The following is a 22,366-nucleotide window of genomic DNA, read 5'->3' as shown; positions in this document are numbered from 1 at the left end:
CCCAACAGGGGCTCCTCTGGCAGCCTGACTGGGCTGTTTGAAATTATTTTAATGGGACCATCTTGTCACATGTGCCATGATTTAAAAAAAAAACTTCCAAACCATTTGTCAGGAAGCAAGTCACTGAGAATGTCCTCAAGAGCTGGCAGGTGACGGCCAAGCCTGTGTGAGCATTTCGGGCAGGCAGGACGAACAGGTGGCTTAGGAGGAGTTTAACAAATGAAGTAAACATGTAATGTGTAGCCAGAGTGATATATTCTATATATTACTATATAGTAATACATATTATAGACACACATACATAAAATATGTGTATTCTGTATATTACTACATACCTATATATTATTCTATATATGTAGTAATATATATAACTGGATTAATACGGTCTCATTAACCCTACTCACCTCTTTGTGCCCACACAAGAGATTATAACCACTGCTAAACTTCCTGCAGATGCCACCTCCTTTCTTTGTCCTTTCTACCTCCTGCTACAACACAGTGGATTTGATCTCCTCGGGGCCTTTATAAGGAAACGCACGAGTGTGAGTTTTGAAATTCCGTTTCTTGAACTCCTCTGAAATTTCCAGGAAGGATTTTCCCTTTGTCTCAGGAAGGAAGAACCCAACGTAGAGTGCAGTGCAGATGCAGACCAGAAAGAATGGGACGTAGCAGAAATGTGCTAGACTTTTCTGAGGGGAAAGAAAAACAGAGTGTTGGAGACATTCTGTAATATGACAGACAGGCCATTAAGCCTCTTTTCAGCATGGAATGAATTTACCCGGGGAATATTTCTGTGCTTACTGGTGAGGGCCCTGAGTGCCTGGATGAAGCAGGTCCCCAGCATAACTTGTCTTTTGACATAGCAAGAAAAGTATCTCAAAATGTCTTTTTCTGTCTACGTAGCTGTACAGAAAGGGGACTCGCTATGGGAGATGAGGCAGGCGCGCATTGTGGAGTTCTGCTTCCTTTCACTACAGGAGATGCCTCAGGGAATAGTGCGAGTCTGGCTGGGGGGATTATGCCTTGGCTCTGCTCCCAGCCATCCTCAGCTGAGGACAGAGCAGGAATATTGGCCATTAGAGCCCCACATTAATCTAGTCCAGCCTCACCTCAGAAATCACTATAGGGCATGCAGGGGAAGTTTGGTTTAGAGGAGATCCTGCCCACTTTCCTCATAAAGGTAATTTTCAGGGCAGTGCTGCCTTGCTTTGCATCTGCAGCTTCCCAGGCCCTGTCTCTTTTCCTTGGTTGTGCCATAGTCTCTTATCATATAAAATACTAAAGACTTCAGGTGACTGTGTTGCCTTGAGAACCCACCACGATGAAGGGAAAGGCTGTGCCGACCAGGAACAGATTGAACCAGAGCAGAGAGCCACAGATCATGTAAGCAGCTGGCCGGGACATTTGATCAAAAACTTCTGTGGGCAGAACTCCTGTTACACCAGCTGGAAACAGAAATGGCAAGGAAATCAATTATATTGTCAATATTATGTTAAAGACAAGAGAATAGGAACTGACAAGCAAGACCTCATATGCGAAGCATATGAGAACAGGGAGCAGATTGTAATGAGTTAGTCTCACTACACAACAAGGCCAGAACAAGTGGTAACAGAGCTTAACTGCAATGGGGAAGTTTTGAGTTAATATTAGGAGATGGCTATTTGTGCAAACTCTCTCTTATCAGAATGAACTTCTGGGAAAAGTTTTGTAATGCGCATGGTTCTCACCAGGGTCAGACTGGGAGAATGGATTACAGTTGATTCAGCCCTACGATACTGCAGAGACTGGGTCTAGAAATTACTTCCAATTCCTGTGGGATGTGACCCTTGTATGTTAATAGGCTAGTAAATAAACATGGAAATTGTGCTTCCTATTGTATGCAAAAAAAAAAAAAAAAAGTCTAATGAGAGAGACATCAACTGCAGGACTAAAATGAAGCACAGGAAGAACTGGCACACAGCCCTAGTGACCTGAGTGTAACACCTTACTGTCCCTTTAAGATGAGAATTGCATCCAGCACTGATGATTTAATTTAAAGCTGCCTTTCAGACATAATCTGCAAAATGCCATCTCAGCATGGCTGTAAGGAGTAATGATGGAAACAGCATGGACTGTCCCTGACAGCTCTACCCCAGGAAACTGCCGAAATCACTGGCAAAAGTTACTGGGTTCCTCTGGGTGTGCTGAGGCTACATGGAGCTTGCCAGTCTCCGCACATCTCCAACCCCAGCAGTACCCGAAAGCTCAGTGGGGACACGCAGGGAACTGACCTGGCCCAATTCCAAAGCTCAGGATGTAGGCGAAGATGCAGACCATGCTGAGATAGGGCATCCAGCTAACCCGAGCCTGCAGCCCCAGAGAGCAAGGCAAGATGAGCCAGGGCACTTGCAGCTCTTTGGCACCCCCCAGCCACGCAAGAGGCAAAGCCCAGGCTCCTCTTCCCCTCCGAACCCGAGTGAAGTTGGTTACCTGCTGGCTTAGAGCGACCATGAAGACAATGGCCCATCCTGCCATGAAGCTGTAGCCCCCCAGCAGCAGCGGCCGCCGGCCGGCGTAGTCTATGATCATGTTCTGCACAAAGCAACACAGCAAAGCAACACCGAATATTTACTGGCCAGGCCTCACCTGGGGGTCCTGGGCGCGAGACCCTCTGCTACTCATGTCTTCGCCAGCCTCTGAGTTGTGCCCACAACTGTTACGATAAATAATCACTCTGGTTATTTCTGAAATGTCTGTTTTAAGTTCTAATTGTAGAGTTACAACCTTAGGGGTTGGGGATACAGGCAAAGGGTGATGTGCACGGGCAGAAGGCCTTGAAACCCTTTCAGACAGCGGCTTTCAGATCGTTACAGAGATACAGTCAGGGCTTCAACATCAACCCGGACGTGAACGCTGAGAGGCTGCCTGACTGCTGGGTGTGAAGTGCTGCCTTGGGATGAAGGGCAAAGTAAACCTGGGATTTGTTATGAACAGCCTCCTGCCTGGCAGCAGAGCCTGCAGCGCAGCAGAGTGAATAAGAGCCTCACGCAAGTAACAGATGTGATCAGTTCGCAGCTTCCTGTGCCGATTACAACATAGGGGATTTTTTCCTGTGGGATTCCAGCCTCTTGGAACACATAAGCTGCATAAAAATACATCTGAGGAGAAAAGAGAGAACTGTAAGGGAAGATACCTGAAACACGAAACCCTGCTTTTCCTGAAGGACCACACAGGGAATGGGCAGTAATGGGCAGTAATGAGACTCTCGTTTCCTGATCTCTCAGAAGACTGTTTGCGTGCATAGATTTGAGCTTGTTTTCCATGATTTATTGACTTTTTTATCTAACTTTCCTCACCTCATCCAGAGCTAGATGCCAAAGGGATTTATCCTTTATACTAAACAGGCAGCATAGCTCAGCTCTAGCATTTGTGCTCATTATGCCACCACTTTACATATTCCAGTTTAACTCCTCCCATTGGGAAGAGCAGCTACTTCATTGCTCGGTGCATGTGTCCTTGGGCAGGCAGAGCTCCGCAGGCAGCGCTTGGTCCCCGCCGGGCAGGGACGTCGGACCGGCCGCGCCGCCGCTTACCGAGTCGTTGCCGCAGAGCTGCATGGCGCTGCTCAGCACCACGATGCTCAGCAGCTGCCAGCGCACGGCGCGGTCCTGGAAGAGCTCCCAAGGCTTTTTGGCCCTCTGACCTTCGGTGGCAGCCTGCTCGGCCAGCATCTCTTCCAGCTCCGCACTCAGGTCACAGTGGCCTCTGAGCTTCTGCAGTGCTGCAAGGACAGGAGAAACCTCTTTTTCCCCGAACCCAAAGGACTTTCTCTTCCGTTTGCTTCCCTCTGCAGGGTGAGGGGTCGAGCAGCAAGCGATGGCTGCAGGAAGCTGTGGAGCGGTCTGTGTTCGTGCACCACGAGGGCAAGTTGTGCTGCAGCCGCTGGAGGAATCTGGGGGAAAAGGGTCTGCGAATCCTTCACTGTTGTCTCACAAGGAAATATTTCCAACCAGTGTCATTTCAGCAGCCATGTTTCTGACTTGCTTCTCAAGTAACTTTCCTGGGAAATTGAGGGAATTAAATATTCTTGGTACATAGCACATGTTCTTTGGAAACTAATTCCAGCCTCTCTGTATATGGGGATTTGCATGCTACAAATCTAAGCAAATCCCTTAATATGAATTGGCTCAGATTTGGTCATGAGCTCTTCAACCAGCAGTTGCTTCACTTCATAGTTACGAGACCTATACCCCATTGTGGACATAAATTCCACCTTTTGACTCTACCTTTGTAGGAAAAAGTCTTTTGCAAAAAGATGCCTTTCAGTTTTCTCAATACATCAAAAATCCTTAAGATTCTAACATGTTGCTTAGTTTGGAAGGAGGAAGCAATCATGTTTGGAGCTTGATGTGACCCATCACACACACAAAAAATGTGTGTGTAAAATCTTTCTCAAGAGATATAAGATGAAAAATAGGATAAAATAAAAGAAAGTAAGGTGCAAAAAAAATGGGCACATTCATCAGCATTTGGAATTACTGAGGTTGTTCATACAGATACAGTTACCAGAGCATCTGTGCTGGAAAGACGCCATGGTTTCAAATGCTGAGCACGCAGGGCTGTGTATTGAGGCTGTGCAGTGCACCTTGGAGCTGCCCGGCGAGCGGATCTCGCGCTCAGTGCGGGGCTGGGAGGCACCCGGACTCACCACAGACACAGGAGTCTTTGTCTCCTCGGTCAATCAAGAGATATCTGGGACTTTCGGGGAACCAAGGCAGAGCCACGAGCTGGATCAGGGCAGGCACCACATTGCTGGCTAAGAGAAGAGGCCAGCTATTTTCTGCTCCTAGTAGCTCCCTGGAGAAAAAGAATAACAACAACAACCCTGCCTTGCACAATACATTTTACGTCAAGGCAAGAGCCCAGCATCCTCGGCAACATGTGGGCACTGGAAGAGAAAGAGAAGAGAGGGGTGGCAAAGCAAAAATCTGAGAAGAATCTGAGCGAGTATGAACTGGGCTTGTAACAGTACATTACCTGAGTCCAACAACCTGCCCCAGCACCAACCCCAGGGCAGTGAACGATGCAGAGGTCAAGGCCACAGCTCCTCGGAGCTTCTTCGGGGCACTTTCTGCCAGGTACATGGGCTGAATGTTCATGCTGATACCTGGGCAAGGCAGACAAACGCTGGCCTCAGCTTGGAGACGGAGGAGATGGGGACAAGTGCAGCCAACCAACCACCTCTTGAGGTCCCCAGCTGGACTCTTTTGTCTGTTGCCACACAATGACTGATGTTGCAGTGCTTATGATTTATCCAAACATTTAATTTTCCTCTTGTTCATTGTATAAGATGCTAAACATACATTTCCATATTCAAAAGTAGTAATAGATAATAAAAGTAAAACCTGACCGTGCCTGAGTACCAAGGCCTTTTCAACACTAAACACAAGGCTATGGATAATTCTTCACTCTAGTCCCACATTTTGGGGGCGCCAATCATTATTCCCTGGAATTAACTTCTATGAAAAGTTAAATGTTGGTGAGTGGCTGATAACATTCCTACAAGCTAATAGGAATTGGCTGTCAGCTCAGTTTCTCCAGGGATCCCCTCCTAGCAGGCCCGTTGCACACACAGAGTCACAGGAGTATTGCACAGATGCAACTTCGTATGTTTGCTTAAAGAATTCCATAGAAGCAAAAAGTAAACTGTGTATATGCAGCTTCTTCATTCATGTACATATGATCAGATTAGAGGACAAACTGTTTGACTGGCTTGGATGATTCCTACTTTAATCTCTTCTATTTCTGACTGATACGTCTCTCCCACTTGTCCTGTTGTGTTTCTCACCATTTCCATACCTGCATTCAGGCCTGTGAAGAATCTGCTGACAATAATCATTTCAAAGGATTTTGCCATGCGACTGAATCCTGACAGGACTGCAGCGATGATCACAAACATGTTGTTGAAGAGCAGGGACGTCTTCCTGCAGGGAGAAGAGACAGCTGTGAGCTTGGATATGGGCAAGGTTTAGTTATCACAGAAGATGCTCTGCTTTTCAGGCTGCTATTCCTGCAAAGTCCTTGGGTCTGTTCTGTTGCAATTTCTTGGTTGAATGAATGACAGAAAACTGATGGTGACTCTGTTGGTAGCTATGGTTGGAAATAGTTGAGCTGAAATCTTTCTTTTAATAGTTCAGCTGGGCCAGAATATTTTCAGAAGATATGAAGGGGGCAAGAGCTGTGCCAGGTTGGGGGTTGAGCCACAAAATCCTGCCGTACAAGGCATACAAGGTAGCATCTCCCTGCCAGTGCAGGTTCGTGACAGACTGATCTGCAATGGAAAGGTCTTTTCATGTTCTTTAGCTACAGTGGGTATTTTACTGTAGAGCTCCTAATTCCTCTTGGATTAAAGGAAGCTGCAAGGCTTAAAGCAAAATTCAGTGCAATCTTACCTTCCCAACACGATTGCCATGGGACCAGCCGCAATAGCCCCAGTGAGTCCTCCCAGAGGGTACGCGGAGACCGTGAAGGACCAGAGGAGCAGGATCACGTTGCCGTCAAGGGGAGCGCCCGTGCGCTCCAGCCACGTTTCATTCATAAACCTCTGGATGTGCTGCAAGGGAAGGGCAGTGCTGCTCAGCTGCGGCACCGAGGGCAAGGACCCTGGAAATGTAAAAGTTTGGGGTTTTTTTCTTAATACATCCATTTATTCCGTGCCCGTGACTCCAAACCTTTGGTTGAAAATGAGCTCCAGTTCTCAGATGTCTTTTTAACAGGTGCTAAGGGTGTAAAATTGCACCTGCTGAAAAACTGGAATTAGTTTGTATATTGACTATCCTGGATATTTTAAAAATGTATTTCGTGGGTCCAAAGGGACAAACGCAATTTCAAGAGATGCAGGATAGAAAATTTCAGCATTAGATTTGCTAAAGCAATTGAAACAAGGCTTCTGAGTGACATCCTGTGACATTTGATGCTGCTCGAGGTGTCTGGTGACACCGTGATGCTGAACATCAGCGAACAGTTGTCCAGAGGGAACAACAGATCCATTCTTTTTCATCCCTGGTTTTAGCAGACTGCACATTTGGTGACAGGCCATTTTTCATGGCCCAGCATTAGGGACCCGCTGGCAGGAAACTTGGCTCCTGCCTCGGGGGAAGCTCTCGGACTAGCAGCACTTACTGAAGTGGGAGCGTTGATGATGGAGATGTTGTAGCCATACTGGAAAGTGCCTCCAATCCCAGCAGCACAAACCATCAGGATCAGGATCTTGTTCTGAAGCTGAAGAAGATGGACAGAAAATGGATGGCTTTCTTGCGTAGAATAAAATAGCCCAGCGGGAATTCCCACAGGCCCATTCACACTGAGTCATGTGAAGTGAAGATTAGAAGAGGCTACAAACATCTTTATAAGAAGGGAGGCATCAAAGATGGAAAAAAACCCACAGATTTTTAAACTTTGTGGATCCCATTACTTCAAAATCATACATTTAATTCATTGCCAAAGAATTTGGGACAGCTTTTGGGACAGGGGCCTGCACGTGTCTTTTGTTTAATATTTGCATACTTAGAAAGTGTGTGACAACAATAAATATTGGTAGAGACTTGTGTTATTGCTTCAATTAATACAGACTATTTAAAAGTGTGGATGGACATGATGAGTTGTTCAAGGAGCATTGCCAAAGTTTTATGTCTTCTGGCCCTTTTCTGTCTGAGTTCTGTTGAACAAAGCTTCCTTACTGTATTGAGGCTTTTCTCCTGGCTATATATATCCTGTGTGATTCTGATTTATTGTATGATATTTCTTCTACCTCTTCCCTGAAATTCCACGTATGTGGAACAAGTTCCTGGGTTTATCAGTCTGTAATTTGTTGTCCAGCCAGAATATTGTCTGCTTTTTCAGTATTATGATATGAGCAAAATAGGTGGCCAGCCGTGGGTCCTGTGCCACGGTCTGGGACTCCCCGATGTTACTTCCTCATCTGTCCTGCCGACTGTTCTTATTGCCAGTTAAACCCTGGCATTTTGCCCTCAGAAGCGTGCACAAGGGAAGGGGCCTGGGAGCAGGGCGGGTTATAAAAGTGACGTCCTTGCCAGCTTTCTGGGGGACCAAGAGAGCTACATTTTGCCGACCTTCCCTCCTCTGACAGCTTGGCGAACATCAGGTCACTCCTGCCCTGTGCCGGGACACTTGGCAGGGCTCTGGCCCTGCTCCAAGCCAGTCGCTGGCTCCCTGCAGGACGCAGCCATGGGGGCTCTGCAGCAGGGAGCGAGCCCCGGCTGTGCCCCTTACAAGCAGCTGGTGTCACTCGCTCCCACTTCCCTGGCTGCGCCCTGCACTGTCTCGTTGATCAGAACTGAGCTAAGGCTTGTGCTCCTGAGACCTCTGCACCAAGCGTGCAGCTAGGCGAGGTTTCTATAACAGTCTGATGGCCGTGGCTGTGGACGTGACAGCCTCCTGCTCACCTGCCTGCTTTCCTTAGAGAGGACGTCGCCCTCCAGCTCCTGCCTCACACAGCTCCTTCGTGGCTCTGGGCTCAGGGAAGCCGCTTTGCTTCTCTCTTCAGGAGCCGACAAGCAGGTCTGTGCTTAGAGCTATGCTGCATTTACAGCTTTACCCCCCGAAACTTCCCCAATACCTGACATCTGCAGGATTGTCCCAGCCACTGTGGCCATTAGTCCATCAACTTTATCCCCGGACTGTGATGATCTGGACAATCAGCTCTGTAAGTACCTGCTAGTATTCACACAACCTGCTAAAAATTAAAATAAGAATTTGATCCATCAATAATAATAGCAAAATAGGTGGGTTTTTTACCAGTCTCTGTAGCTTGTTCATCTTCTTCAGTAGGTTTTCCTCTGTTTACCAGGCTCTCTGGTACTTTCAGCAGTGCTCTGAAGGATTATTTAAATCTCCAGCACTGGAATGTGTATTTAGTCACCCATTACGTTACGATAAGACACTTGACTTGGCAGGCGTCCTGCCAGCTGATTTACATTCTCAAAACTGGGCTGCATGATCATTAGCAAGAGGCAAGAGGTAGTTCAGCTTTGTTGTAAATATACGACAGTTTAGGGAAATGATATCCAGAGTTGCCTGAATGCTGAAGGTCTGTGAAGCTTACAGCAATAAATTCCTTCTTGAAGCATCTATCCCCAGTAGTGTTTGTCTGACTGAATGTGACTGAAGCAGGACACCAAAGCTTTTTCTGACTCTGTTTGTCCTGTAACTCAGCCTAGGGTCTGAAAGGCAGAAGAGGTTATTTCCCTCTGTCCTGTCAGCAACGGGAATGGGCCCAAATGCCCATGACACCAACCCTCTTCACTGTTTCCCTGCCTACATCCTGCTGGTGATTCGGCCTGCAGGTGATACAGCCAAGGGAGAGGACGCTGGCACCCAGAGGGCTGCAGTCCTGTCCCCTCTCCTTGCCTGGCCCGGAGCAGCCAGCACCACTTACAGGCCCCTGTCTTGTCCCTGAATGATCATCCCTGGCTTTAGTTTCACAGCCAGCACTTTGCTTTTACCTGGGCAGAGAGGCTTTTTTGTTTCTAAATCAGCATTTGAAGTGTACAGTTGCAGGGAAGTCTAGTGCAGAGGTGTGTGTGGGAGGGTGGCTGCTGCGGGAGGAAGGAATATCCAACCCAAACAACCCCCCACACAGCGTTGTCCTACACCGCAGCTGTCTCTAAGCATCGTCCTCTCTGCAGCGCCAGAAGTGGCTCCTTTCTGAAGGCAGCTGGGACTGATGCTACAAGGGCTGGAAATGTCTCTGTGCTCTGGAAAGTGCTGACCAAGGTATTGACTGAGCTCCGTCATATTTGTCCCTAGGGGCATGGTGGAAGAGCCTTCATGTGGTAGACTTATGTCACCCTGTGGCAGTTCACAACCAATTTCCTTAAAACTCAGTTCTGTTTCAAAATTCTAGTTAAAAAATAAGCAGCTTTATACTGTAGAAACTGCCGAGAGGCTCCAGCTAAATTGTAATGAGTAGGAGAGGTTTAATTCCACAGCAATAGCGGCTTCTTCAGCGACCTTTCATCTTCGTCTTTTGGCTGATCTTTCACCAGGGTGTGAGTTTTACACTTCCTAACTGTCATCGTGTGCTCAGGATGCGGTAGCTGCAGGCCTGGAGCAGCGTGTTTGGCTGCTGGGGCAGCCGAAGGGCTGCGGAAGGTGGCAGGGCAGCAGGAGCAGCCGAGCGGGGTTGGCTGCTTCTTCCTTTCTGAGAGACATCCCTGGCAGTGAGACATGGTGCATATCCCGAATTCCAGAGAGGGGACCCAGCAGCGGGAGAGGAATATCATTGCAGGCAGTAAGTTTTACTGCACGTGAGCAGAAACACAGCCCTGTTCAGCATCCCAGGACTGCGTGTGCGGATGCGCAGGAGGGTGGTGCTCACAGAGTGCCGCATCCGCTTCAGCCGCTGCGTGGCAGGAGAAGCACAAAGAATCTGTATTAGCTCTGAACCCAGCATGCCAGGGTTTGCTTCCCCGTGGTGTGTGGTAGGGGCAGGGGATGACTTCTAGCAAGTTCCCAAACTATAATTTAGAGACGCAAATCCAACCGCCATCCACTTGTTCACTGGGAAAATAAAGTATAGAGTGGTAAAAGTTAAAACACATGCTGATACATGTTTTAGGCAGCATTTGTCAAGAACTGTAAGACATTTTAAAAGCATCTTCCTACTGCCTATTCTGAATGGGATGGATTTTGAGTAGATCTTTTTTCAGGAAGCCAAACATTTATTTTGTGTCGGGCAAGAACCTTCCCATTCTGCTAGCACTGCATAAGCAGAGACCGCTGCCTGCTGGCACCAACGGCACCACCACGTGCAAGTCCTGCCCCGCAGTTTGGACCATCGCTTTGCCTTTGACAAGTCTTCGCATTTCCAGGGTTGCAGTTCCTGTAAGTGAAGGGAAGTCTTTGCACCTCATGCTGACCCTGTGTCTGCCAGGCTTGGAAGCCCTCACATTAAACGGGCAGAGATCCAGCAGCACTACTGCAGGGACCTACCAGCCTCTTCCCTCGGACACTTTTTCACTGAACACAACCTTGTCATCCTGAAGGTGAAATATGATGCCATTAGATGGGAAAGGAGTTATCTGGAAAATGTGACAGCAGTCTCTGCGCCTGTAATTATCTGACTGCAGGAATAAGTGGTAATCCCACCATTAGGAAGGAGAACACAGGCTCCTTGATCTGCCACGCACTGAAAGGTTCCTACATTTTAGAGCGTTTTCATCCCAGGACCCCCTGGACGAGCTGCAGGAACGCTGCAAGAGGAGAAAAGGGGCTCCATGTCTATCCCTGAGGCTTGGGACTGCGGGATGAGCTGCTGTGATACTGTTATTCTGACTTCCAGCAGCTCAGGGATGTTAATCAGGGAAACAAACAACTAAACAAACAAAACAAACAAAACCCCAAACCTATAGTTCATGTGAATTCAAGACACTGTGTGAGAGCTTCGGGAAGTGGGCTCCATTGCAGAGGTCCTCGGGGCAGGGACCCAGTGCTGACAGAGCTCCTGCCTCAACCCAAAGTCGCTGGGTTGGTGTCCAGACCATGGTAAAGAGACACATGAAATATTGCTGGGGAGCTGAGTCCTCTGAGCACATCAGCCTTGATACTGCCAAGGGAATGTAGCTGCTTTCACTTGCCAGCTAGGATTTTGGGCTGTCAGAGGGATGGCTCTATCCTCTGTTGAATCGGCACCGTACGCTTCCATCCTCCTGATAAGCAATAGAGGTTCTCTGGGAAAACCCAGGAAGTCTAAAATACTAAAAACGATTGAAACCTGCTTTCCTAGACCACTGTGAACTATAGGTCATGCAATGGCTGAGCTATTTCTTCATCTCTTCCACCGTAAACTGATGCAAAGTCTTAGTTTAAACTGGAGGCCAGAGATAAAAACTGCTTCACTAGACAAAATTTCTGCTCGTAAGTGCATGCAAAGAGTGTTTACACTCTGCCAAATGGCAGTAAATATTCCTGAATGTTTCTGACAGAGGAGAAAAAAATAACTGCTGGGTGTCAGAGTGTCTGACCCATCCTGACTGCGAGAAAAGCAGCCATGCAAAGAGACAGATGACCAGAAGGTGTTTTGGAAGAGGCACTTCCTTTCAGTAGGTCACTGGGCTCTGGTCAAGGACATTTAGGTGAAACCTTTCCCATGTCAGAAGTAAGGTTGTGTACACTATATTCTGAACTATGAGATGTAAGAAATATAAAACTATGTAAGCTTCAGTTTACAACAGGCACTGCACAGACTGGGTGGTCTCTGAGGGCTGAGCTCTAAGTAGTTTTTAGCTACTTTGTAAGAAGCAAACAAAATAAAAACTTCGGGGCTCTGCTTTTGGGCTGGAGCATCAGTCTAGGCAAGAGGCTTGTGGTCGGGTGGCCGAGGGCTGTCCCTTGTCCCCTCGTGTACCTTATACCCTTGCTGGAGGTAGGTGCCTGCGCGCCTTCAAGCCGGGTGTGACTTGACACAGCAGGACACGTGTTACAAATGGCCACGTGTCACCAGATGGACACCTTCCCAGCGCGTCCCCGGCCCGTTTCCCAGGCGCGGGAGCTGGGAGCAGCGCTGGCTCTGGTGGAGGGTGCCGGGTGCTCCCCAGGCGCAGGGCTGGCCGCGCTGACCTGGCTCGCAGCTCCTTCCACCCGGGCAGGCCGTGCTGGGCAAAGTGGGAGCCGCTGCCTTTAAGCAAAGCATCTGTTTATGCTTGAAGCAATTAGTGAGAGCAGATCTTGAACTCGTTACAGAGCCCAGAACAGTTACGATAGAAACAAGTTCCAGACAGGCTCGAGAGGGGTTGTTTTTGTCTTGCCTAAATGAGAATGGATTCCATGCCGTCGAGTTCCTCTGGCGTTTGTGGACAGGAAACATGAATTACACACAATAATTTACTACAAACAAAAGAGGTGAACTCTGAAACAGCCCATTTATCTTTGTTCATGTGCCTCCTTGAGGTTCGTATGTTGTTTAACTCCTGGGGAGAGCTAATGGCTTTTTTCTTTGTTTTGTAGCTCTTTGCTATTTTAGTTTGCAGAAACTGAGACAGGAAGCTGTTGAGTTTCGGTCATGATACTTACATGTTCCGTAAAATCACCCCAGAAATGAAGAAACAAAAACAGAGCAAACAGGAGGGCCCAGCAATGGTCTAACATTTTATCCCCAAAAGGGTATCCACAAAACCCTTCTCTTTCAGGAAACTGCCATCCACAAACCAGTTCAGCTCAGAAAGCCCTGCAAATGAGGAGCTGTGCATATTGCATATTTGCCTCTGTGAATTCATTTAGCTTTGATTTTAAAAAAATATTAGTTTCTTGAAAGAGAAGGGTGCATCAGGTTGCTACAGCTAAGCTGCAGATGTAGAACTGGTATGTGGAACTGCATGGAAAAGAGCTGTCCCAGTGCCGTAGTGTTTCAGCGCTTCCTGAGAAGGAGGGATAACAGATGGGATACTTAATTCCTTGGGCAGTTCCAAGGGTCCCCAAACTGAAACCTTCCTCAAAACCTTTACAACAGCGGTCATGGATGGCCCAAGTTGAATCTGGGCATTTTTAATAGAAATTGAGAGTTGCTGATGTCTTGGGGTTTGAAACTGGTGCTGTACAATGATGTGAACTCCACTCCTTAAGAGAACCAACAGCTAGCAGACAAGGGTCAGTCATTGCCAGGAACCCTACTCCATCTGCTGTAGGTCCCTGGGGAGGGACGGGACAATCGGACAGGGCAGGAGGAGACCCACAAAGAAGCTCCTGGCCAGGGTTGCTGCTCTGGATCTTCCTGCAGCTGAGGCAGTGGGTCCGGGTTTGCTTTTTTGAGTTTTTAATTGTATTCCATGATTTTATAAATGAAATCATGTCCGTATCACTATAAAAATGTGCAATGAGAGCTCGCTCTGCAATTAGGCTTATGTGAAGTGGTGGAAAAACATAATTCCCAAAGCCCATAAAATGTGATGAGGATTGTAATAAAGGCAAAAGCTGCCCCTGGGCTTGAGTCACCTTGGCTGAGCTCCAAGTGCTGTGAGATCATGGCTGGGAAGCAGCCTGGGAACTGGAGGTGTCACTGAGATTTGCCTGGTCTCTTCCAGGGCTGGATGGGGAGCTACTCCATGCATTTCATCACTTCCCCACTCCCTGAATCCTAGAAATGAAAGCCTTAAGCACAAGCCTGGGCTGGTACATCTCTATTTTTGTCTGGCAAACAAGGGAAAAGAAGAAAAAATGACAAACTGATGACATGTCTTTACATTTCACGCACTCTGATCTGGACATATTTCTCCACAGGAAGCGAGTGGGATTGAACCCTTTGGATTCTCGTTACTGTGGAGTGAGTGAAACTGAGACATGATGACTTCCTTCCTTCCTTGCTTGCTTGCTTGCTTCCTTCCTTCCTTCCGAGAGTGTCCAAATGTTCATCTGCAGCCTTGGTTCAAGCCGGGTAGGGGACACGTGTCATCGTGCCTGTGCCCAGCTCAGACTCTGCCCTTGCCTCCGTGCAGGGAACACAGGAAGGAATCCCTGCGCAGAGGAGCAGGACACCTCTCACGCGTGTCCTTCCAGGTGGCCGCTGGTCCCTCTCCTGGTGGTGGAGAGCTCCGTGCCTCACCAAGGGCAGCGCAGAGCCACGGGACCTTGGGCCTGGACAGCCACGTGAACATGGGCAGCTCTTCACAGAGCTCCAGCCCTGGTAAAACCCTTCTGTGCCCGTGACCTTGGTTGGTGTCACTTGCTGGAGCTCTTGCGCCCGCCCCACCTCCTGCTGAAGGCAACAGACCCAGGGTGATTCCCACGGCTGTCCAGAGGGCCAAGCTCCCCTAGCTCCGCTCCCAGCCCCCTCGCGCAGCTCTGGCCCAGCCCTGGGACTCTCCTTCTCCTCGAGCTCTCTGTCAGCCTGGTCTCAGCCTCCCCTGTGCCCACTGGCTGCGGCCGCTGCTCTTCACTCTTCCCCCTGCTACGTCTCTTCAACCATCCCGTGTTTCCCCAGCTGGGTTTTGTTCCTTGTCCAGCAGCAGTCACAGGGTGGAGGTGGCAGGAGACAGACAGACAGACTCCTTCCCCCAGCAGTGACATCTGTTCCCATTAACTGAAGCTTAAGGAGAAATTGCAGTGCTCATTAAGAGCCTGGTGACAGTTCAACCTTCTCCTGTGGAAACCCAACACCAGGGTTGGGCTGAGGGCACCGCCAGCCCTGACAGCTGCGCAGGCCGGCGGCTCTGCAGAACTTCATCAGCACAAGAGCCACGAGGTTTATCTAGAGCTTTATCAGACCATCCTTTCACAGAGTGTTTTGTGATGCTCTTGCGCCAGTTCTGTGGGGCGCAGAGCTGCTCTGCTGGCTCCTAGGGAGCCCTGGGCGAGTCTTGCTGCCCTCCCCGACCCGCCGGGTCTGGGCTCGTTTTGGGGAGCTCCCGGCCGGCTTCGGCGCCGCACACCTCAGGGGAGCCGCTCCTCGTCCCGGACAAGAGAAGCAGCGGGGTTAGCGGGAGTTACCGAGAAGCCCAAGCCCCGCTGGGTGGTGCTGAAGGGGACGTGGCTTGGGCGGCTGCAGGGGGCACCTCTGGCAGCCCAGAGGACGCACGGGAGCGCGGGCAGTGCTGCGCACGCGCCGCCGCCAGGCCGGACCCGAACCCATTGTCCCGCGCCGGCTCCGCCGCGGATTGGCCACCTGCCGGGCGCCACGTGACTCCTTTTGTTTCTGCACCCCGCCCTCGCTCACCTACCTGCCGCAGACGCCGCGCGCTACCATTGGCCACGCGCTCGCCTGGCCCCGCCCCTCGACGGCGCTCCTCCTTCCTGGTGCCCTTGCCCCCTGCAGCGGGTCCATTGCGGATTGGCGGAGCAGGGAAGCCGAGGGCATGAGGCACGCGCCCATTGGCCCGCGCCAGCCGCCTGGCGCGCCGCCATTGGCCAGTCGCGGCCCGCGGGGGCGGTGGGGAGGGCGGGGCGGCGTTAAAGGGGCAGCGGGGCGTGCGGCGGCTGTGGTGCCGCCATGGCCTACCAGGGCCTGGCGCAGGAGTACCTGGGCATGCCCGCCGTGACGCGCGCCTACACCACGGCCTGCGTGCTCACCACCGCCGCCGTGGTGAGCGCCCGCGCGGCGGAGGCTCCCTCTGAGGGGATGGGAGGTCCCGGGACTCCCCTCTGGGGGGGCAGGTGTGTGGCGGGAGGGGGAGGCCCTGGGGGTCCTCTTAGAGGCAGGGGAGGGAGGGAGTCGCTAGGGACCTTGGCAGGTTGTGTCGGTTTTGAGCACAGGGGCCCCTTGGCAAGGGGACACTCTGTGTGCTGCAGTGGGTGGCAAGTGTCCTGCCTGTCTCTTGCAGCAACTGGAGTTCATCACCCCCTTCCAGCTGTACTTCAACCCTGACCTCATCTTCAGGAAGTTCCAGGTGAGGCATTGCCTGGGTCAGGGCTGTCATCTTCTGCCCCTTCCCAGTGAGGAGCCAGGCTGGGTGTGCTGCTTCCTGTGGTCCTATCTGGCACCCAGGAGTTCCCTCTTTCTGCCTGCTCCATCCTCATCTCCCATGGAGCTGAGGTGCTGACGTAGCGTGACCCTTTTGCAGAAGTCTGGGTGGCGGTGGCTTCCTCCAGCCTCGCCTGGCCATAGGCCACCTAGACCTTTCTTCTTCTCTTTCACTCAACCTGTGCCTTCCTCCTTTGCGCCCCTGGGTGAAGTGTTGGCCATGGGAAAGGCTCCGCTGTGGAGAGCGGTGAAAGGTTGTGTACCTGGACTCTGGGTGCCAAATCATGGCTGTCAGCCCCTTCTAGAGAAGCAGGGAAACTTCTTCCCCGCCTGCAAGCGCAAGAAGTGATGCTGGTGTGGGGAGTACCTCCTCAGAGAGGTGCCATGTGAAGTGATGCAGCTGTCTGGTATCTGGGGTGTCTGTGAGTGAAGGGGTTAGTGAGTTAGTGTCCCTAGTGAATAGGTGATGGGCTGCTGTAAATGCGATGGGAAGGTACCTGGCTGTCCACCTCCTCTTCTCTCCTCTTTCTTCTCTTTCAGATATGGAGGCTGATCACCAACTTCCTTTTTTTTGGGCCCCTGGGATTCAGTTTCTTTTTCAACATGATATTTCTGTATCCTTTGTCTCAGCAAAGCTCTCTGCTCTTTTTTTTTTAATTTTATTTCAACTTAGGCATGACTCCTCACTGCCATCTTCCTCTCTCTAGTTGGCTTCTCTTGGCAGCAGTCCATGCTTTTCCCCTGGGGTCTCTTGTTCTGAACTGAAGCCAGTCTGCAGGTGACTCTGGCCATGCCTATAGCCACCTCCTGTGCCTCTGCTAGCAGCAGGGCAGCCCCTGATGAAAAGGGGAAGAAGCTGGCAGTGCCACCGTGGCTCATGCTGGAGGGCAGAGCATGTTCCTTGGGCTAAGCCCTGGCCAGCTGAAGCATAGCAGGTGGTTCCTTCTTTCTCTGGGGCTTGTGGTACGAGGTGAAACTCACACTGGTCTCCTCTGGGGCTGGGGCTCCTGCCTGGCAGCTTCCTGTGGTGGCATTGCTTGCAGATGGCTCATTGCCCCTCTAGCCACGCTGGGGACGCAGGGCAGCTGCCCGTTAGTTTCCTATACTGCAACCCCTTCCTTCTCTCCTGCTGTCAGGTACAGGTACTGCCGCATGCTAGAAGAAGGCTCCTTCCGAGGAAGGACAGCTGACTTTGTCTTCATGTTCCTCTTTGGAGGATTTCTCATGACAGTATCCTTTGGAGCTGCTGGGCGTCCTTTAGGCTCCTCTCTGACATGTTGTGAATAGTGTGGGGTTTGTCTCTTGTCTTTCTATGCAGCTTGCCTTGTCTATAACAAGCACCTGGCCAGTGAACAGAGCAGCTGGCTGCCAAACCCCGGGCTAGGGATAACCTTGCAGCTCCCCTAAGCCTGCCAGGCTCGTGCCCTGTGTGCCTGTGAGCACTGCGCTGACCTGGGGGGCTGGGTGGGTGACTCTGGGCTGCATGGAACAGCTCATGCTCCTTGTCTTGTCATGCTGCATAAGGCAACTCCTGAATGAGCAACCTGCACGCACATGGTGCTCAGGGGTGCCTTGTTCTGGGGTGGCAGGGAGGGAAGTGGGTGTTGGAGGAGGTCAGTGCATCTTGGCTCAAGCACACGTGGGTGTCACCAGGCCCTTGTCGCTGCGGGTTCCCAGTTGCGATACCTCGCGCGCAGCCTGGAGCTTGTGAGGTGGTGCATGCTGTTCCCCTTGACTCGGTAGCTCCCAGCTCTTCGGCCTCTTTGCCAGCCTGTTTTTCTTGGGCCAGGCTTTCACCATCATGCTGGTGTATGTGTGGAGCCGTAGGAATCCCTATATCCGCATGAACTTTTTTGGGCTCCTGAACTTCCAGGCCCCTTTCTTGCCTTGGGTCCTGATGGGCTTCTCCCTGCTCCTGGGTAATTCCATCATAATCGACTTACTGGGTAAGTTGAAGCCAGTGGGTTTTGGGAATGTCTGCTTCACAGCCACAGCTGTACAGGACCATTAGCACCGTGGCTGGATTTCGTTTTATTTAAGGTAGTAAGTTTTTAAAGTGAGTTGGCAGAGTCTCTGCTGTGTCACCAGCCTCCTGGCTGAGCTTCTGCTTGTGAACTGCATTTTGCTGCTTTTTTTCTGCTGGGGGCAGAAGTTGGGAATGGGGAGCCCTGCCTGATAGCTGTCCCCTGCTCCTGCCTTGAGGCCAAAGATTCTCAGTATCTGCTCCTGCACCTGAGCAAAACATGGTTACAAATGCTCTGCAGCACTGGTGGATCTGGTGGGAGCTGGGACATGGGTATAGCTCAGGGATTCTTGGAGCTTCCCTGTGCTTTAAGCTCCCAACTACTTGGCTTCATCAGGCAAAGGAGGCAGAGTCAAGTATGACCTTGGTGACATCTCTTCCCCAGGGATTGCGGTGGGTCACATCTACTACTTCCTGGAGGATGTCTTCCCCAACCAGCCGGGAGGAAAGAAGTTGCTGTTGACCCCAGGCTTCCTGTAAGTAAAACAACTGCCCTGGGGTTTGCTGTCTTGCTTTCAAGACCAGATCCCTCTTGCAGCAAACTGTGCTGTGTCACCTTGCTTGGGCTGCTACTTGTGCTGTTGCTACTCCCTTCTCCCTTAAGCCCCAAGACCCAGCTGTGTGCACGTAGCAGCTGTTTGTGCCTCTATGGTGGAAAATGTTGGCATTTGGTACGTGATATACATATGTATGTAAGTCCCGGAAAGTAGCTGCTAGTACTTTAAGGTCTGCTATGTGGAGTTTTTAAGAAAATGTTAGATGCAGATAGAATTTATTCTCTCTCTCCAATGCACTTGTGTGGCTTAAGAAAGCAGAACAAGCAGTTCAACAATGTGCACACAAGCACTGTGAAGGGCTAGGATGCTCCTGGGTGGGCTGGGGAGGCTTTCAGTGTCCTTGGCTTATGTTAACATTCCTGCCCGGTGGAATGGGCATGTCCCTCGCCAGGAAGATGGTATTTGACACACCTGAAGAGGATCCCAATTATAACCCTCTCCCTGAGGATCAGCCAGAAAACCAACCTGGAGCCCAAGACCAGAACCAGCGGCGGCCATAATAATGCAAAGGACTTTTCCAAGTGACCAGATTCTTCTCTTCCCACTGGACTTACGTGGTGCCCCAGAGGTCCTACTGGAATAACACCAGTTGCCATTCTAATGTGTGATGTTTCACTGTCTGTATGGGTAACCCATCTTCCTCTTGTACCAGGTGGCTCCACAGAGCTTTGCACATGAAAACTGATGAGTGTTTAGCGAGGTGTTCTAGAGACAGGGCTGGAAGCTATGTGATGTTCCTCACTTACCCAGCAGGGAGTAAGTATCGAGTGGGGCCTTAAACTGCTTCCTCCTTTCCATGCTGTTACCGACTCTCACTATATCACGTCAATTCTGCTGTTTGTGCACAGACTAATGCTCCCTTTGCAGTGCTGGGGGGCATCAGTGGGCTTTCAATCAGGTAGTATGTCCTGGCGTGGTACAGGCACAACTGGATTTCCCCAACAAAACCTACCGTAGTAGAATGAAGTTCAGCCTCTCCCTTTCCTCTAAACCCCACTTCCTCTCCTTTTTGTTTCCAAAGAGTCTTTATATTAAAATCTTTATTTTTCAGTTATGTGTCCATTTCTGCCAAGGGCAGTTACCACTTTCTGTGTAGGCCAAGTCACCAGTACTGATCAGGGCTTTCCTCAAAAGTGCCAGGCTTTGAAGGGGACAAAAGAAAAAGGCAGAGTAGCCAGACGATGTCCTCCCTGCTCCTGTGAGCAAAAGGGTGATTGGAGAAAGGTCATTGTTCAGACTGGAGCAAAGCTGAAAGCTTGTTCTAGTCCATGACCAGAAATAGCACTTAGAGCTGGTAATAAAAGCTCTCTAAACAAGCAGTGTAGTTCCACTCTTGAATTTCCCTTTTTTTGAGAAAAAAAAAAAAAAAAAAAAAATTAAACCTCTGAATTTCGAGGGAAGCTTACCAAGCTTGTCCCCAGCATGAACAGCACTACTTAATGGAGTTGACCATTCTTGCTAGAGGGGTGCGTGTCTGTCTACACCAGGCTTCAAAGCTAGGGAAGTAACACTGTACTTTGGGGGTAACTCATATATTGTTGTTCTGTCATTTGCAAAATGTCACTACCAGAACCACCATAAGAAAGTGCTGGTGGAACCTTGTGTCAAAGGAAGATTAAACCACAGCTGTCCCTTTCTAAAGCCCCTGGGGCCTTTCCACGAAAGCACTGTTTATTAAAAACCAGAGTTCATCTGAACAAGCTATTTTATTGCCCTTAATGTTTCCCTCTAGGGCGAGGATGAAAGGACAATATAGGTGCTAATCTTACTCTGGAAGATACAGTGCTACTGGAGGCTAAGCAGCCTCAGACTCAAGTGCTTGCTCTGTGCTTTGCTCCTGCCCTACTAATGCAGAGCTGGTGTTTCAAGCCCTGAAAGGAGTTTGTCTTTTGTGTCTGCACAGAATCTGTTCTCAGTTGTTTGAGAAGTGCATGGCTTGAAAATGCAAAAGCTGTGCCTAATTCTCTTGTGAATGCCTTGTGGGAGGGTGGTAGCCCATGCTGAAAAGCGGGGATATGGGGCAGCACAGCTACCCCCAGCCATTTCCTATTAAGTAAGTTCTGGCAGTTGGAGAAACCAGCTGAAGTCTTCATATTTCTGGAGTTTGGAGTCTTTGATGTCCCTGTTTTGCTTCTGGCTTCATGGAGGGGGCCACTCCTACAGTTTCTCTGAGGCCCAAGAGTTGAGGGAGATAATCCTAAGCCTGCGCAGTCCTCCTGTGTCTTTATCATGCCTGTTGTGAACTTTAAGTAACTGCACCCTCCACAGCAGTTCAAGAAAAGCAGCATGGATGGAAGTCAAAAGCAGTTTCATTAATGTTTTCATAATGTTTCCTGTAGAAGCTGCATGCAAAACACCTGCTCAATAACAAAAACAGCCTGAAGTGTTCTTGGGAAGAGCTGGAGTCTTTATAGCCGCAAGACAAAACATGTCCTGCAACAGAGACTTAAGATGCAGCAGGAAGCCTAGGTTTTTGTTGCTCAGGTATTGAAATGATCTTTCAATCTTTGTTAGAGAACCACTAGAGAACCACTCTAGCACAGGAGCCTAAGGAAAAGACTGCAGTAATATTATTGCTAAATTGCAAAGTTTTAGATTTCTGCAGAATAACATCTGGAAGAAAGTTCCCTCCCACTCAGGAATCAGATGGGCTCTGCTATTACTCAAGCCTAAACATGATAAATTAAGACCAGATTTTTTTTTTTTTTGGACTGTGCTAGCAGTGTGGGTGGCTGAGCAAGGACTGTAAAACCTATTGCCTTTATCATAAGGGCCTGAACACAACTGTTGGGCTGCCAGCAAAATCTGCCGTGCTTGCACCGCTCTCCAGTTCCTGGCAGGAAAGGTAGGAACTCTATCAAAGAGCCATTGCACCTCTGCAGCAGGGTACATTCTAATTATTTTTTTTAAGCAAGCTTAAACTTTTTAATTGCCCTTCAGTGACTTTTCTGTTTGTAAACTCAGCAGAGAAAGACAGGTTGTTTCTAGAGTCACAAAAGGCTGACATTGCTGTACTCGGGGTCTTTAAGCCCACAGGCTGTGGTCAGGTAGGGTTAGTTCTGAGCCCTGTAACTGACTGCTCTCTAACACCCTGTGGTCTGACCAGGACCCCAGCAAGGCTATTGCAGAAGAACAGTCTCAGTAAGTTATTGCAGGCAGTAATTTTTGTACCAATTTGGAGACTTTGTTCCCTAGCCACATTTTTTCAGAGAAAGCCTGCAAACATGACATGTGGAAGGTTCACATTCGATATGTGTAAATACCAAGTTTAACCAGTCATGAGCTGTTAACCTCATTCAGGTTATCCAGCTGAGCACCTCACTGCATTAAATTACA

At 49.7% G+C, this 22,366-nt stretch overlaps 2 protein-coding genes across 4 annotated transcripts; one reads left to right on the top strand and one right to left on the bottom strand.

Annotated features, from left to right (window-relative positions):
* Positions 1-354: 354 nt before the first annotated feature.
* On the bottom strand, positions 355-15,814 carry SLC2A11 (solute carrier family 2 member 11). The gene is made up of 12 exons (XM_088532266.1): positions 15,734-15,814; positions 7,162-7,260; positions 6,432-6,592; positions 5,839-5,963; positions 5,017-5,146; positions 4,688-4,836; positions 3,573-3,760; positions 3,027-3,137; positions 2,470-2,571; positions 2,271-2,346; positions 1,318-1,445; positions 355-689 (listed from the first exon to the last, which is right to left on the bottom strand). Exons 1-12 carry the CDS (start codon positions 15,812-15,814, stop codon positions 489-491), a joined length of 1,551 nt encoding a protein of 516 aa, XP_088388392.1. The 3' UTR covers positions 355-488.
* Positions 15,815-15,979: 165 nt separating this feature from the next.
* On the top strand, positions 15,980-19,631 carry DERL3 (derlin 3). Of its 3 annotated transcripts, none has more exons than XM_088532352.1 (7): positions 15,980-16,069; positions 16,311-16,376; positions 16,991-17,064; positions 17,587-17,680; positions 18,201-18,396; positions 18,859-18,949; positions 19,422-19,631. In XM_088532352.1, exons 1-7 carry the CDS (start codon positions 15,980-15,982, stop codon positions 19,528-19,530), a joined length of 720 nt encoding a protein of 239 aa, XP_088388478.1. In that variant the 3' UTR covers positions 19,531-19,631. The 3 variants fall into 3 exon arrangements, with proteins under 3 accessions (XP_088388478.1, XP_088388477.1, XP_088388479.1); XM_088532351.1 differs by having other exon boundaries at positions 15,980-16,072; XM_088532353.1 differs by lacking the exon at positions 19,422-19,631 and having other exon boundaries at positions 15,980-16,072; positions 18,859-18,953.
* The last annotated feature ends 2,735 nt before the right edge of the window (positions 19,632-22,366 follow it).

Source organism: Tinamus guttatus, unplaced genomic scaffold (genome assembly GCF_059628265.1).
Source record: "Tinamus guttatus ecotype Peru unplaced genomic scaffold, ASM5962826v1 Tinamus_guttatus_pri_ptg000459l, whole genome shotgun sequence".
Taxonomy (NCBI): domain Eukaryota; kingdom Metazoa; phylum Chordata; class Aves; order Tinamiformes; family Tinamidae; genus Tinamus; species Tinamus guttatus.
The sequence above is the reverse complement of the archived record's forward strand: the minus strand, read 5'-3'. Positions and strand labels throughout refer to the sequence as shown.